Below are 16150 nucleotides of genomic sequence, written 5' to 3' on the forward strand. Positions count from 1 at the left end.
TACTATCCATCTATCTAGACAGTAGGTAAAGATTAACCGGATTTGACTGTTTTACCCAAAAGTGACTTTGGAAATTACCATTTGGACTTACTATATTTTCTGCAGCATTCATTCGTAGCTTAAATGAAATTTTACCTGTTTATCTTCGTGACAATATTACTTCATATGTTGACGATATTCTTATTGCTAAACATTCTTGGAGTGAGCATAACAAAATTTTGGATTCATTGTTACGGATTTTTGCAAGAGTTGGCATGACAGTGAACTTGGAAAAATCTGAATTTGGTCGTTCTCAGGTGAAATTTCTCGGTCACATTATTTCTACAGAAGGTATTCTTCCTGATCCAGAGAAACTAGACGCTATTCGTTATTATGCTGTTCCTACCACAAAACGTGATGTTCGTAGTTTCCTTGGTGTCTGTAATTTTCTTAGACGCTTTGTTAGATTGGACAATTTGGCCACACCTCGTTTATGTGAACTATCTGGAAAAAATTCTAATTGGTGTTGGGATGAGGAAGCTCAATCAGAATTTGAACAACTTCGTGATGCTCTAGTTGCTGCTCCACTTCTTTCACATCCGGATTTATCTAAAGATTTTTGTTTGGCGACGGACTCATCATACAAAGGCCTAGGTGCACATTTATTTCAAGAGATAGAAGAAAACGGCGTTGTAGTACAGAAGACTATTGCATTTGGAAGTCGTGTTCTCTCTAAATCCGAAAAGAATTATTCGATTACGGAACTTGAAGCTTTGGCTGTTGTTTGGGCTTTCACAAAATTTCGCACATTTTTGTTCGGTAGACACACTAAGGTTTACACTGATCATCGTGCTTTGGAATTTCTTATGTCGACAAAATTAACTCATGGCAGATTGTCACGATGGGCGTTGTACCTACAGGAATTTGATTTTAGTATTGTTTACATACAGGGATCTTCAAATATTGTTGCTGATGCTTTATCACGTGCACCTATGGGTTTGAAACAAAGTGCTGAAGAGGACTGCAAAGAAAACCATTATTGTTTGATGTACATTCAAGGTGTTGCGTTTGAGAATTTTATTTCATCTTCGCTCCAGGACATCGCTAAGGAGCAAAATAAGGATCCCATCTGGAAGGACATTAAGGAGAAGTGGAGGAGAAAGGAAAGCGTAGCGATCAGACAGTTTATTTAGTTCGCAATGACATTCCTTTCAAACGAAAATCAATCGACAACTCTGTTTGGTTAGTTTGTATTCCTGATGAGTGGGTCAATAAATTGATTTGGTACACACATTTTAGTTATGCGCACTTTGGTCCCAGAAAATGCTTTCATAAATTAAGAGAAAATTGCTACTTCAGTAATATGGAAAAACGTATTCGATCTGTTCTTGCCAAATGCAAATTATGTCAAAAGGCTAAGCCGCCAACTGTTTCTCACAGAGCACCGTTGTTTCCCATCATTCCAGCGAAATTAAAGGAGATGGCTGCAGTCGATTTGTTCGGTCCAGTGGTTCGTTCTACTAATGGTTTTGCGTACATTTTCGTAGCAGTGGAATTGACATCAAAATATGTGTGTTTTACACCTTTATGCAAAGCAACAGCTCGTTCAGTATCTAACGCTTTCATCAAACATTTTCTTAAAAAAGTTGGTCATGTTGATAAGGTTATATCAGATAATGGATCACAGTTTCGATCTAAAATTTGGCTTCGTACTCTACGGCGTCGTAAGATTAAACCAATTTTTATTTCACTTTTTCACCCTCAATCTAACGCTTCAGAGAGATGGATGAAGGAAATCAATAAATTGTGTCGACTTTATTGTCATCAGAATCACAGAACTTGGGATCAGTATCTTCATATTTTTCAAAACATTCTGAATGAACTTCCTAATGACTCAACTTCTTTACTGCCTCTATTGATATTAAAAAACAAAGCACCGTCAAATCGCATTTCTGAAATCGTTCCTTTTCCGCCTTCACGGAAACTGCGGCATTCTGAAGTTGTGAACCTGGCTCTGCAAAATATTGCATCTGCGGCTGCTAGAAGAGAGAAATCAGCTAAACGTCCTGGTCGTTTAAAAATTTTGTCAGTTGGTCAAAAGGTATTAATTAAGTCTCATCGTTTGTCTCACAAAGGAAAAGGCTTATGTCGCAAATTTTTTCTGCTTTATAACGGTCCATATAGAATTCGCAAAATTATTCATGATAACACTATTGAAGTAGAAACTCTTAAATCTCGACGCTCTAAGGGAATACATCATATATCGAACGTAAAAATTTTTGCGGAATGACATACTTTTGAGACATCAACAGTTGTACGTAAACACATGGAGAATGCAAGAATACCGCGCTGTGTTGCGGCGGCGGCAGATACTCAAAGCAACAGTGAAGTCTGCGCGCCGCACAAGGCAGTCGTTGACCGCAAACAATCCACTTTCTACGTCACGCGTCGACAGCTGATCAAGCGCTCAGTGCGAATGCACTGACAGACGTAAGCAAATACACAGTCTAATTTCTCCGACTAAATTCTGTATAAAGCTATGGTGACTTTATAAATTATGTTATTAACGTTCAGTATTTTTCAGGATACGGTTGTGTAAAATATTTAAGACCTTCAGGTAAATTCTGTGTGTGTCCGACGTTAAGAGGACTTACTATCGAGAAAATTTCAGGAAGAATGTAATTTCGAAGATGAAACTAATAAACTAAAAAGGTAATGATTAATTGAGTTTATTTTTCAGGTAACATATTTCCACTTAGGTACGTACTTTCGACGTAATTTGGTGCTTGCGATTACGTGATTCATACTTTGTGCTAAATTTCATGTTCTATGAATTTACTTGTGAAGCGACGTGCTTACGCACATTAACTGATTTTGACGATGATTGATTAATGAACAGGCTTGCTATTTGTATATATTATGCATCGCTTGGCTGCACTGCTTTTTCACTGATGTCATATTTTTCTATTATGTGCCTGCTGTGCTTATTTATTTAAATTATAATTGTCACCTGATTAATTGTGCTGACTGTAGTTAGGTATGTAGGTTACACTTTGTGATTTATCTGCTTGCGCCTTCATGTTTACTTATTAAGATTACATATGAACATTTATTTGCTTATGCTGAATGATGCTAATGACTTGTTTATTACGTAAGATATATGTTTGCTGCTGTGCGTATGGATTGCATATTTACACACTTCTGTTTTGTTGTCATAACTATAAGTTGGTATATAGAAATGCTGATATACTGTGTACAAACATAGAGTTTAGGTCACACTATGGTATTAATTATAGATTGTTCGCTTGGCAGAGCCTCGTTGTAGGGATTGTGCTGTATCCACTTGTTGACACTCTGTTCTCTACTGGTATATTTACGCGCTATTGCATGTTTTGCTTACGCTCAGTGCCTTATATTTTTAAGATAAGAAAATGAACGACGAACGACGAACGACATTAGTACGAGAAACTTCATAGAAGTCACATGAGATGGAGGTATTATGGAAGCTGTATAAATTTATGCTAATAGGAAGGAAGCTAACGACATGACATACCAACACTAGGTTAGACCATTGACAGTTATTACACTGCATTTTTCGTGAGTAATTGAAATAGGAAGTGACACTTGACACAAGAAATACTCCACATGTTTGCTTCTGTTTGCCATAATTCTTGAAGTGGTGTACACACTGTGAAATATTATGATCATTAACACTTCGTAATCGTACTTACTTACTGAAAGTTATTCAAACTAAAGGCTGTTAGGGGTCATGTATGCATTTCTTTTATTTAATGATGGACAAGGAACCAAAATGTGTCTTATAATTTATAATGAGTAGAAAATTTGGGTCAGATGGATTACACAGAGGTTGTGTGTGGACACTGTGTCTTCGGATTGTATGGGATGCTGAACTGAAGTCTGCACTAGGATTTTGTCTGTACTTGTTCAAGGAGACTGACTAGAGGAAAGAGTTGTTATGGAAGTGAAATGATATTGGTGCTGAGGTTTATATATATCGACGTATTGAAGAGGTATGATTGAGGTATTGAGATTATGTGAAGTTGATGATTATTGGAGTTTTCGTGGACAAGAGGTAAGGTAAATGATATTGATGATCGACGTATTGAAGAGGTATTATTGAAGTATTGAGATTATGTGATGCTGATGATTATTGGAGTTTTGGTGGATAAGAGGTGAAGTAAGTGAGGAGCATATTTTTTTTTGGTTGGTCTATATGGAACAAGGAGGATGAAGATGGCAAACTAGAACACTCAAGTAGAAAGAAGATTGTCTACACACACACTTTGTTAAATCACTAAGCAGTATATACTTTTTTTTTTGGAGAGAGGAAGTATTTGCATATCTTGGCTCACTGACAGTTGTTCAGCAACCGTACATTTTGATCTGGCTTGGCAAACATTGGTCTTGACATGATGACTATGACGTTGACTAACTATTATTGACTGTTATACATTGCTGCCACTACTACTTGATACACATGATGAACATAAAATTTTGACAGAATTGCATTTACACAGTTAACACTATTCAATTACACAGTAGCACTAATGTGGATGAAAGATGAGTGAGTGTGTTTTGTGTGTTTTCCTTTTATAATCCCAGAGAAGTGATCCCAACCTATCTCCTAAATATTATTTTACTTGTTTGTTGTGGCTTGCACTGACACTCATAAACATTATAGGTTTACTGATATTTGTGTATTTGTAATATTTAATATGACAATTATCTGATATCATTTGTGTGTTTATTATGATTTGTATGTTTAGTGTAAAAGCATTGTATGTGTATTCAAACTATTGTTCATGCCTGAACTGTCTGATTAGTGATGGTGCTGCACTTTTCAACATGATGTGTGACATTTAGTCATGTTTAATTTCTGCTGATGAACAGTGTGATTAGTGAAAGTGAATATTATGGACTGCGGTCTGCACCTGTTCAACATTGCTGGTGCCACTAATGGAACTGCTTATACTGAAATGGTGTTACTTGTTGGTGTCTGCACCTATTCAACATTACTGGGTGCCACTGATGGACTACTGCTACTGAAAAGATGTCACCTGTTGATATCTGCACCTGTTCAACATTGCTGGTGCCACTGATGGAACTGCTTATACTGAAACGGTGTTACTTGTTGATGTCTGCACCTGCTCAACATTGCTGGGTGCCACTGATGGACTGCTTCTACCGAAATGATGTCACTTGTTGGTGTCGGCACCTGCTCAACATTGCTGGGTGCCACTGGTGGACTGCTTCTACTGAAAAGATGTCACCTGTTGCTGTGTGCACCTGCTCAACATTGCTGGTGCAACTAATGGAACTGCTTATACTGAAATGGTGTTACTTGTTGGTGTCTGCACCTATTCAACATTACTGGGTGCCACTGATGGACTGTTTCTACTGAAAAAATGTCACTGGTTGGTTTTTGCACCTGTTGACCATTGCTGGGTGCTACTGCTGGATCTGTCAACTGCTTATTCTTGAGCTATGGAAAACGTTTATGTGAATATTTGTATAAACTGATTTTTGTGTATTACTGTTTGTGAAAAGTTATGAGACTCTTACCTGCACATATTCGTCATTGCTGACGCTATTGATTGAACTGTTTAACCACATAATACTTGTGTAAACTGTTATGTAAAGTCACATGTATGAAAGAATTTGTATTGCTTACTGTATTTTATATATTAGGTTATTGAAAGGTCAGTGCAAAGCCAAAATTTTATCTAGTATGTGATATTTACGTATTAATATTATCTTTTATTTTTGTCTGTATTTTTTTGACGAATTTGGTGGTATTTTCACCACCAATGCTGGCAAAAATACCATCAAATTCTAGCCTGTGGAGGAAGGGCATATGAAAGATGGCTACACTGAGCCCAGCGCCAGAGATCGCGCTAGAGAGTATTGTTCCGCCGCCTCCACTGGCAGTGATTATTGAGAACTCGTAGTGGGCAGTGCTTTGGGAGAACTCGTGGTAGTCAGTGCTGAGATGTCGTAGTGAGGAGTGTTTGTTGAGATGAGCTAGTAGGCAGTGCTTGCTGAGATGTGATACTGAAAAGTTCTTGTTGAGATGTGATAGTAGCGAGTCGGTGTGGAGAGATTGTAATGTCTAGAGTGCTTTTCATCAATATAAATTAAGGTAACAAACTACTTTTCTTTTCTTTCTCATTATTTCAATGTCCTGAATAATGCGTCATTACAGGTTCAGTCAACAAAGCATCTGGCTTGTGTTCTTGTATTAGAGTGTAATTCTGGTTTTGTTGAGTAATTATGGTATTTCTATTTTCTTTAATTAATTCAGTATAAATGATATTTAAAATTTCTTGTGTTATTGAAGAAGAACCGTGCCAGATGCGTACGTTGAGTCATACTTCCACACACAGAACAGTTACACTTGTGCTTTGGTTTCGTAGGTTTTATAGTTGCTGGGGACTTAATTAATTAATTGTGTTAATGAAAATTTCCATTTCATTCTTTGTTGTTGTTCTATGCAGTCAGATAGCGTAATAATACTAGTCAAGGCCCACCGTTTACGAGACTTCGTAATCGGACAGACAGCTACTAAAAACAAAAAATTAAAATTATTTGCATTTCTTTTTATTTAATTAAGCCCCCATGCAGTATGCGAAGGTGTCGAATTTGAGAGACTACAGGAAGATACAAAATGACTGATACAAAATTTCTGCTTAGTGTGATGAATGGCAGCTAGCTCTTAATGTGGAGTCCGCAGCTCGTGGTCTTGCGGTAGCGTTCTCGCTTCCCAAGCACGGGGTCCCGGATTCGATTCCCGGCGGGGTCAGGGATTTTCACCTGCCTCGAGATGACTAGGTGTTTGTGCTGTCATCATCATTCATGAAAGGTGCGAGATTGGACTGAGCAAGGGTTGGGAATTTCATACGGGCGCTGAAAACCGCGCAGTTGAGCGCCCCACAAACCAAACATCATCATAATCTAAACGTGGAAAAATGTAAGTTAATGAGAATGTGCAGGATGAAAACACTTTTAATGTTCGGATACAGTTACTAGTGCCCTGCTTGACACAGTCAAGGCGTTTGAATATCTGGGCATTACGTTGCAAAGGGGTTAGAAATGAGGGTGTGAAAACCGTGGTAGGGAAGGCGAATGGTCTACTTCGATTTATAGGGAGAATTTTAGGAAAGATTGTTTCACCTGTAAAGGGGCCCGCGTATAAGATGCTGGTGCGACCTATTCTTCAGTACTGGTGGAGTGTTTGGGATCCGTAACAGGTCGGATTGAAGGGAGACATCGAAGCAGTTCCAAGGTGGGCTGCTATTTGTTACCAGCAGGTTTGAATACGCAGTTGTTACGAAGTTGCTTCGGGAACTCAACTGGGAATCCCTGGAGAGAAGGCAACGTTCTTTACGAGAAACGATACTGATAAATTTTAGAGGACCGGCAATTGAAGCTCACTGATGAACGATTCTACTGCTGTCAACATACATTACGCTTAAGAATCACGAAGATAAGATGTGGGACTTTAGGGGTCATTAGGAGGCATATAGATAGTCGTTTTACCTCGCTCTATTTGTGAGTGGAACAGGAAAGAAAATGACGTAGTGTTACTGCTTACCCTCCGCCACGCACTGTTCGGTGGCTTGCGGAGTATCTATGTAGATGTACGTGCCGTCCACCTATTGATGAGCCCTATATCCCAGCTGCCTTCAGTTAGTATTACGTCCAGACAGAATTTGAGGGCTACTCTTTAGAGTTCCCGAGTGTTAACATGTTTGGTTTTCTGGTATTTGCTACCGATTCAATCCGTTGCTTAGTAACAGAGATCAAAGTAAAGTGGCAAGTCTACGAGTAAGTACGTGATGTTGAGTACCTGGATCCTCTACAAACAACCCACGCATAAGGCTTCGCAGCCGCGCACCATAAACACATGATAATCGTTATGCAAAATCAAAGAAGGGCCTGGTTTTAAATTACTGGATTACTTAATACTAACTAGTCACCATATAATCATCTTATTTCCGAGATAATTAGGAAAGAATACATGGAATGAACTGTTTTAACGTAACCATTCTACATGGTATGAATGCGCATTTGCTCTCTACTAGAAGACTGCCTACACTACGCTTGTCCGTCCTCTTTTAGAATACTGCTGCGCGGTGTGGGATCCTTACCAAATAGGACTGACTGAGTATATCGAAAAAGTTCAAAGAAAGGCATCACGTTTTGTATTATCGCGAAATATGGGAGAGAGTGTGACACTAATGATACAGGATTTCGTCTGGAGATCATTAAAAGAAAGGCGTTTTTTGTTGCGACGGAATCTTCTCACGAAATTCCAATCACCAACTTTCTCCTCCGAATGCGAAAATATTTTTTTGGCACCGACCTACATAGGGAGCAACGATCACCACGATAAAATAAGGGAAATCAGAGTTCGTACGGAAAGATATAGGTGTTCATTCTTTCCGGGCGCTATACTAGATTGGAATAATAGAGAAATGTGAAGGTTGTTCGCTGAACCCTCTGCCAAACACTTGAATGTAATTTGCAAAGTATCCATGTAGATGTAGATGTACCGAGTCTATATTTCATGTATCTCACCTGAACGCGAGGGTGTTGGGACAGCATGTAGACAACGGCTTCTGCTATGTCTTCTGATTCCAGGAAAGGTATATCCTTCAGTTTGGAGAAAAATTCAAGTACTTTCGGAGGAGCAGCTGCCATGTTTGATGCTCCCTCAGTTCGTACTGCGCCTGGAGAAACTTGCTGCAAGAAGACGTATTGCACTAAAATATAAGTACAGTCACAGAAATCAAATTTTGTAAATCTAAATTCCTCTCACTCTGTCTTTCCCTCTTTCTCTTCCTCTCTCTCTCTCTCTCTCTCTCTCTCTCTCTCTCTCTCTCTCTCACACACACACACACACACACACACACAGAACATACCCACACGACCTTACATACAGAAACATTAACACCAAGAGATACTCAAAAACATACTGACGATTCAAATTATAGATTATCGCTACTAGTGTACGTGTAAAACGTAGAATGTGGGTATTTTGCTTTATTTAGTATTAAATGCACAGCGACGCCGTAAGAACTACTGTTTCGACTGTCTTCTTCTGTTCACCGACTGTGTTCAGTGTTACGAAAGCCACGGCTGCAGTGGACTACATCGGTCACTGCTGCTAACGTGGCTGCCTCCACATCCAGAATCGCCCTTTGTGCGGTAACAGCCCTGCTACGGTTTCTTCTCCGATATTTAAAAGGGATTTTCTGATAATCAATATCGTGTTACACGACTAAAATAGTTTTTGCATAACTTTAATGAACACAAACAGGAGCGTTTAATAAGTAATGCAGCACTTTTTTTTTTTTTAAGCACGTTAGTTTGATCCAGGATTCCAGTACACCATGTTATCCCTCAATTTTTTGTTTGCAAAATCGTATTTTTCAAGACAATCTCCGTTCACTGCGACAGCCTTACACCATCTTGCTGGGCCTGTATGAGTGAAAGGTACCGCTCCATCGGTTGAAGTCGGAACTAACGTCTTGCTGCATCAATAATTCCCCGTCATCCACGTACCGCTTGCCACGGAGTGCATCCCTCATTGGGCCAAACAGATGTGCGGTACGGGGTGTAGGGTGGATGAGGAATAACAGTCCAAAGAAGTTCTGTGAGCTCCTCCCGCGAGCACAGACTTGTGTGAGGCTACATATTGTCATGGAGAAGGACAAGTTCGTTTCCATTTTTGTGGCGATGAACACGCTGTAGTCTTTTCTTAAATTTTCCAGGGAACACATAGGGCGCACACTTTATGAGTGCCCCAACTGAGAAGTCCAGTTGAGGAGCGAGGTGTTTGATTGTCATCCATCAATCACCTTGAATGAGAGTGTCCGCACGTTCGAACTTTTCGGGGTCACAGCTCTGTGTGACGAGCGGGCACACGGGAGATCGGACAGGTTTGCGCAACATTGTTGCTATGATGACAGACGCCTCGCCCAACGACTCACCGCGCTTTTCTTCCATAGACATTCTGCAAGCGGGTATGAATATCTGCGATGCTCTGGTTTTCGCCACGAGAAACTCGATGACAACTCTCTCGTGGAACACACTTCCGTTACAGGCGCCACTTTGAAGGCTTCGTAAAGCGCCCCCACCAAGCGGAAATTCTTAAAACTATAGGCGCTGAAGCGGAAATATTCCACCATGCCCCACAACAAATCCTGCATTTTTTTTGAACCGAAATTGACCAAAAATAAGTGTTCCGTTACTACAAAATTTTTGAAAAACACAGCCGTCAGTCGCGAACACAATTAATTTGTGACCTTGGTTTTGGTGTCACAAGGGACACCTTCTTCGGACAAAATTAAAACTAAATGTTACAGCATGACGTACCATTAAATACGAAATCCGCGGTCATACCTGACAGCGTCAGATAGTCAGAATTAAAATAAATGCAACAGAGGTGCAAGCCACTAGGAGCTGCCATGTGCCCTCTGCTACAGTCAACACAAAACTTGTTGACTGTAGCAGAGGACACATGGCAGCCCCTAGTGGCTTGCATGAATTAAAATAAATGCAACAGAGGTGCAAGCCACTAGGAGCTACCATGTGTCCTCTGCTACAGTCAACACAAAACTTGTTGACTGTAGCAGAGGACACATGGCAGCCCCTAGTGGCTTGCACCTCTGTTGCATTTATTTTCATTCTGACTATCTGACGCGGTCAGGTATGACCGCAGCTTTCGTATTTTTTGGTACGTTATGCTGTAACATTTGGTTTTTATTTTGTCCGAAGGTGTCCCTTGTGACACCAAAACCTAGGTCACAAATTAATTGTGTTCGCGACTGACGGCTGTGTTTTTTTTTTTTTTCAAAAATTTTGTATTATACAACAGTCGCTGCTTGACAGCCATGGTAAAAACCTTAATGTTCCGTTACTTACTGAACGGCCCTCGTACATGCTCGTGGATCTTCAGTTTCAGAAGAAAATCACAAAAATATTAACTCGCTAAAGAGTAAAGCAATTAACAACGACGCGACTGTGGTACAGTTTTCTACGCTAGTCTATTCTGTGGAAGCCTCTTCATCTCTACATAAATAGTGAAGCCAATATCCATTTGAACCTGCTTTCTGTTCCGGTCCATTACGTAAGTGGCGCTTCTTGATGACTCGGGATTTGTCCCATCAACCGAATCCTCGAATCCTTCCTTTAGTCACGTTGTGCCATAAATTTCTTTGTGCTCCAGCTTGCTTCAATGCATCCTTATTAGTTATTCGACCCCCCTCCCCCCGCCCCCTTGATGCCTCACAACGTGTCCTACCAACCGATCCCTTCTTCTAATCAAGTTGTGACGCAAATTTCTCTTCTCCCCAATTCTATTCAATACCTCCTTATTAGTTACCATCTAATCTTCAGCATGCTTCTGAAACAATAAATTTCAAAGACTTCTGTTCTGATCTTGACTGAACTGCTTTTCGTCTACATTTCACTATACAAATACTTTAAGAAAAAGTTTCCTAAGCTGAAATTTATATCAGACTTAAGCAAAATTCTCCTTTTGAGAAATACTTCTCTCCCCATTGCCACGCTGTTTGCATCAGATTTGCTTCTTGCATCGTCAGTAACTTTACTACCAAATATCAAAACTTAGGAGCTATTTTCGGTATCTCCGTTGTTAATCTAATTCCCTTAACACTACCAAATTTAATTCGACTACATCCCACTACCATTGTTGACGATTTTATCGTTTCAAGACATTCCGTTCAACTGTTCGTCCAAATCCTTTGCAGACTCTGAGCGATTTAAAATACCATCAGCAAGTTTCAGATTTTTTATTTACTTTCCCTGAACTGTAATCCCCGTTCCAAATTTTCCTTAGTTTCCTTTACTGCCCGCTCAACGTACAGACTGAATAACACCGGGGTAGGCCTGGGACATGTTTCATTCCCTTTTCAAATACTGCTTCCCTTTCATGTCCTTCGACTCTTACAGCTGCAGTCCGGTTTCTGGAAGAATGTGCCAACCAATCTCGCTCCCGTGACCCTATTTCATATTATGTGCTTGCAATGATCACTGTAGCTGTGTTATTGTTCGCCTAGTTCCTGTCCAAACACTAAGCTTCACAGACATCAGATTCTTAAAACGATTTGCATCCACATCACGCCAATTACACATAAGTCAAAAGTAACACCATGTATCACTTGTTCGCACGGCTCATTTGCTAGCATAATCAGTCTTGTTTTATTTGAACTCTAATACACTGACTTAATTTGTATGTGGCAAAGATAGTCTATGTTCAAATATTGATTCTTCGTCCGGAACTGCGTTTTCTTGTTTCATTAATCACGCGTGATGGGTCTTATACTTGGGCTAAGTGCGTTCTGTTCGACCTGTAACTTTGTAACTTGTATCTGCAATATTTTCTTGATTAATGAGAATCAGCATATGCTACGTTACTAAGAATAGCTGGAATACAAGTACTAAGATAACTTGCGAAAAACAAATAAAAGATAGTCTCGTAACAATAATGATATGCAAGCATCCTTAATTTGAAAGCAGACAGCATGTGACTTTTCCTTCATTAGACATGTGCCACTTACGATGGATGACTTACCCCAACTCGTATCTTGCTGCCCTTGGCGACCAGGTCTTTCCTCAACCCTTCGAGCAATACTTTGACAGCGTGCTTGCTGGCGAAATACATCGCCATACCATCTAAAGTCGGTGGTGTGTGTCCGGCGACACTGAAAATTAGATACCAGGTTACAACTTTTGAAACAGGATCCAGCATCACATGTGAGTAACATATCAGTACGTGAGGCCCGTCTTGGAAGATTAACATCAACTCATAATATACCAGTGAAACACACTGATTATATTTTGCTGTCTATTTCGTAAAGTGCTACTTAATTACTCTTCTTCCCAATACTTCTTCTTATTCCTTCTTACTTCTACCTGACTGTACTTTTACATTCAATAATCTGGACCCAGCACATAAATTAATGGTGATGATGAATTAAGCTTAGTCCATTCTTGGAAATGTTAATAGCTCCACGGTCGTATTAATTTTTACTACTGTCAGGGAGAAATTACGTGAACGTGATACTTTCCGAGGGATGTATTTGGAGTATCAGTATGACTTACTACTGGTTCTATTGATTGGAAAGGAACAATTAGGAGACAGTGTTATTATGGGAAAAAAGTTTCTTGTGTTGGAATTTTAGTGTAAGTCGTTAGTGGTTTTCTTGCTGCATCAAATTACGGTAGAAACCGGGCTTTCTATCATTATTTCCGTGACCTTCACTGGAAATAATTGGTTGTTGTCGTGCCAAGTAACGATCCAAACAAAAGTGAGCATGAAATTTCTACACACCGGCTACGTCGGAACTGAAGCGCCATCCGGCCCTAGATGTGGATTCTAAAGTGGAGAAGTGCGTAGTATTAAACTTGATATTAGTGAAGGTCCTTGAAATATATAATAAACCATGTGAAAACTAGACTGTGGTCCAATACATGGACAATATTTATACATCTGATCTCGGTTAGTTTGTTAGCTTCAGCTGGTCTCACTAAGCATGTAGATGTTCGGCTGTTTTATATTTTAAACCTCGTAAATGATTGTCAAATGGAAAAAAATAGTTATGTCCATTTGAGCTAACGCAGTTCTGTTATCTTTAGGGGGGGGGGCGGGGACGGGGGCTTTTCATGTACGAATCAATTAAAACGTTTTTGCTTATTAAAGGTTTGCTGAATCTTTACGAGCTTGTGTGCGGGAACTTAACCTGACACGTGTCCAAGTGAAAACCTTTCACCACCGACAATGATTGCTGGTGCTGTCTTCCACCTGTTGCAACAGCTGTTCACCAGGCGTGACACACAGAGGCTCATACATTACTATTAGGATCGCAAAGCTGTGTCTAAATTGTGTACATTAGACTGCAAGGTACAGACATACGTTACTGAATAAAACTAAGAACACAATGCCGAGACAGGAAGTGACACAAGCGCACCTGTTGATGTGGATGATGAAGCCGTCGTCGACGCCCCTGCTCAGCATGTCCTGCACTGCCTCCCTGGTGCAGATGCTCAGACCCAGCACGTTCACGTCCAGGATGCGCTTCCAGTCCTCCGTCTTGCTGTCTGTTTACAACAACAAAGATAAATACTACAGCACGTGCGTAAACATTTATGCAATCTGTGTTACTAAATGGCTAACCTGGTGAACAGTCACTTGGTTCCAGCTGAAGGTTTGCATAACCCTGTGCTTGTTTAAAATATTCACCGTGACCCCGGAAGTTAATCAAGAGCCAGACACACCATTAAGATCCAAGTTGAAATTGTTAAGCACAACGGAATGACTAATATGAAAAATATGGCGGTAGCAGTGGATTCGAAAGTGGAGAAGTGCGAAGTATTAAATCTACATCTACATCCATACTCCGCAAGCCACCTGACGGTGTGTAGCGGAGGGTATTTTGAATACCTCTATCGGTTCTCCCTTCTATTCCAGTTTCGTATTGTTCGTGGAAAGAAAGATTGTCGATATGCCTCTGTGTGGGCTCTAATCTCTCTGATTTTATCCTCATGGTCTCTTCGCGAGATATACGTAGGAGGGAGCAATATACTGCTTGACCCCTCGGTGAAGGTATGTTCTCGAAACGTCAACAAAAGCCCGTACCGAGCTACTGAGCGTCTCTCCTGCAGAGTCTTCCACTGGAGTTTATCTATCACCTCCGTAACACTTTCGCTGTTACTAAATGATCCTGTAACGAAGCGCGCTGCTCTCCGTTGGATCTTCTCTATCTCTTCTATCAACCCTATCTGGTACGGATCCCACACTGGTCAACAATAATCAAGCAGTGGGCGAACAAGTGTATTGTAGCCTACTTCCTTTGTTTTCGGACTGCATTTCGTTAGGATTCTTCCATTGAATCTGTCTGGCATCTGCTTTACCGACGATCAACTTTATATGATCATTCCATTTTAAATCACTCCTAATGCCTACTCCCAGATAATTTATGGTATTAACTGCTTCCATTTGCTGACCTGCTATATTTTAGCTAAATGATAAAGGATCTTTCTTTCTATGTATTCGCAGCACATTACACTTATCTACATTGAGATTCAATTGCCATTCACTGCACCATGCGTCAGTTTGTTGCAGATCCTCCTGTATTTCACCACAATTTTCCATTGTTACAACCTCTCGATATACCACAGCATCATCGGCAAAAAGCCTCAACGAACCCCCGATGTTATCCACAAGGTCATTTATGTATATTGTGAATAGCAACGGTCCTACGACACTTCCCTGCGGCACACCTAAAATCTTCGGGAGACTTCTCTCCATTGAGAATGACATGCTCCGTTCTGTTATCTAGGAACTCTTCAATCCAACCACACAATTGGTCTGATAGTCCATATGCTCTTACTTTGTTCATTAAACGACTGTGGGGAACTGTATAGAACGCCTTGCGGAAGTCAAGAAACACGGCATCTACCTGGGAACCCGTGTCTATGGCCCTCTGAGTCTCGTGGACGAATAGCGCGAGCTGCGTTTCACACTATCTCTTTTTCGAAACCCATGCTAATTCCTACGGAGTAGATATCTAGTCTCCAGAAAAGTCATTATACTCGAACATAATACGTATTCCAAAATTGTACAACTGATCGAGTTAGGGATACAGGTCTATAGTTCTGCACATCGACGTCCCTTCTTGAAAACGGGGATGACCTGTGCCCTTTTCCAATCCTTTGGAACGCTACGCTCTTCTAGAGACCTACGGTACACCGCTGCAAGAAGGGGGGCAAGTTCCTTTGTGTACTCTGTGTAAAATCGAACTGGTATCCCATAACGTCCAGCGACCTTTCCTCTTTTGAGCGATTTTAATTGTTTTTCTATCCCTCTGTCATCTATTTCGATATCTGCCATTTTGTCATTTGTGAGACAATCTAGAGAAGGAACTACAGTGCTTTCTTCCTCTGTGAAACAGCTTTGGAAAAAGACATTTAGTATTTCGGCCTTTAGTCTTTCATCCTCTGTTTCAGTACCATTTTGGTCAAAGGGTCTCGACATTTTGTTTTGATCCACCTACCGCTTTGACATAAGACCAAAATTTCTTACGATTTTCTGCCAAGTCAGTACATAGAACTTTACTTTCGAATT

The 16150-nt window shown here is 40.3% G+C and overlaps 2 protein-coding genes across 2 annotated transcripts in view; both read right to left on the reverse strand.

The window, feature by feature from the left end:
• LOC126237454 (dehydrogenase/reductase SDR family member 11-like) overlaps window positions 1–16150 on the reverse strand; it is a 421354-nt gene that overhangs the window by 276743 nt on the left and 128461 nt on the right. The window lies entirely within an intron of this gene.
• LOC126237457 (farnesol dehydrogenase-like) overlaps window positions 1–16150 on the reverse strand; it is a 71529-nt gene that overhangs the window by 27933 nt on the left and 27446 nt on the right. The window contains exons 3-5 of the mRNA XM_049947594.1: window positions 13995–14124; window positions 12599–12728; window positions 8578–8742 (exon numbers count right to left, since the gene is read on the reverse strand). Of these exons, the coding sequence (XP_049803551.1) occupies window positions 8578–8742; window positions 12599–12728; window positions 13995–14124 (425 nt within the window). The remainder of the gene's footprint in view (window positions 1–8577; window positions 8743–12598; window positions 12729–13994; window positions 14125–16150) is intronic.

The sequence above is a fragment of the Schistocerca nitens genome, chromosome 2 (genome assembly GCF_023898315.1).
Source record: "Schistocerca nitens isolate TAMUIC-IGC-003100 chromosome 2, iqSchNite1.1, whole genome shotgun sequence".
NCBI classification, from domain to species: domain Eukaryota; kingdom Metazoa; phylum Arthropoda; class Insecta; order Orthoptera; family Acrididae; genus Schistocerca; species Schistocerca nitens.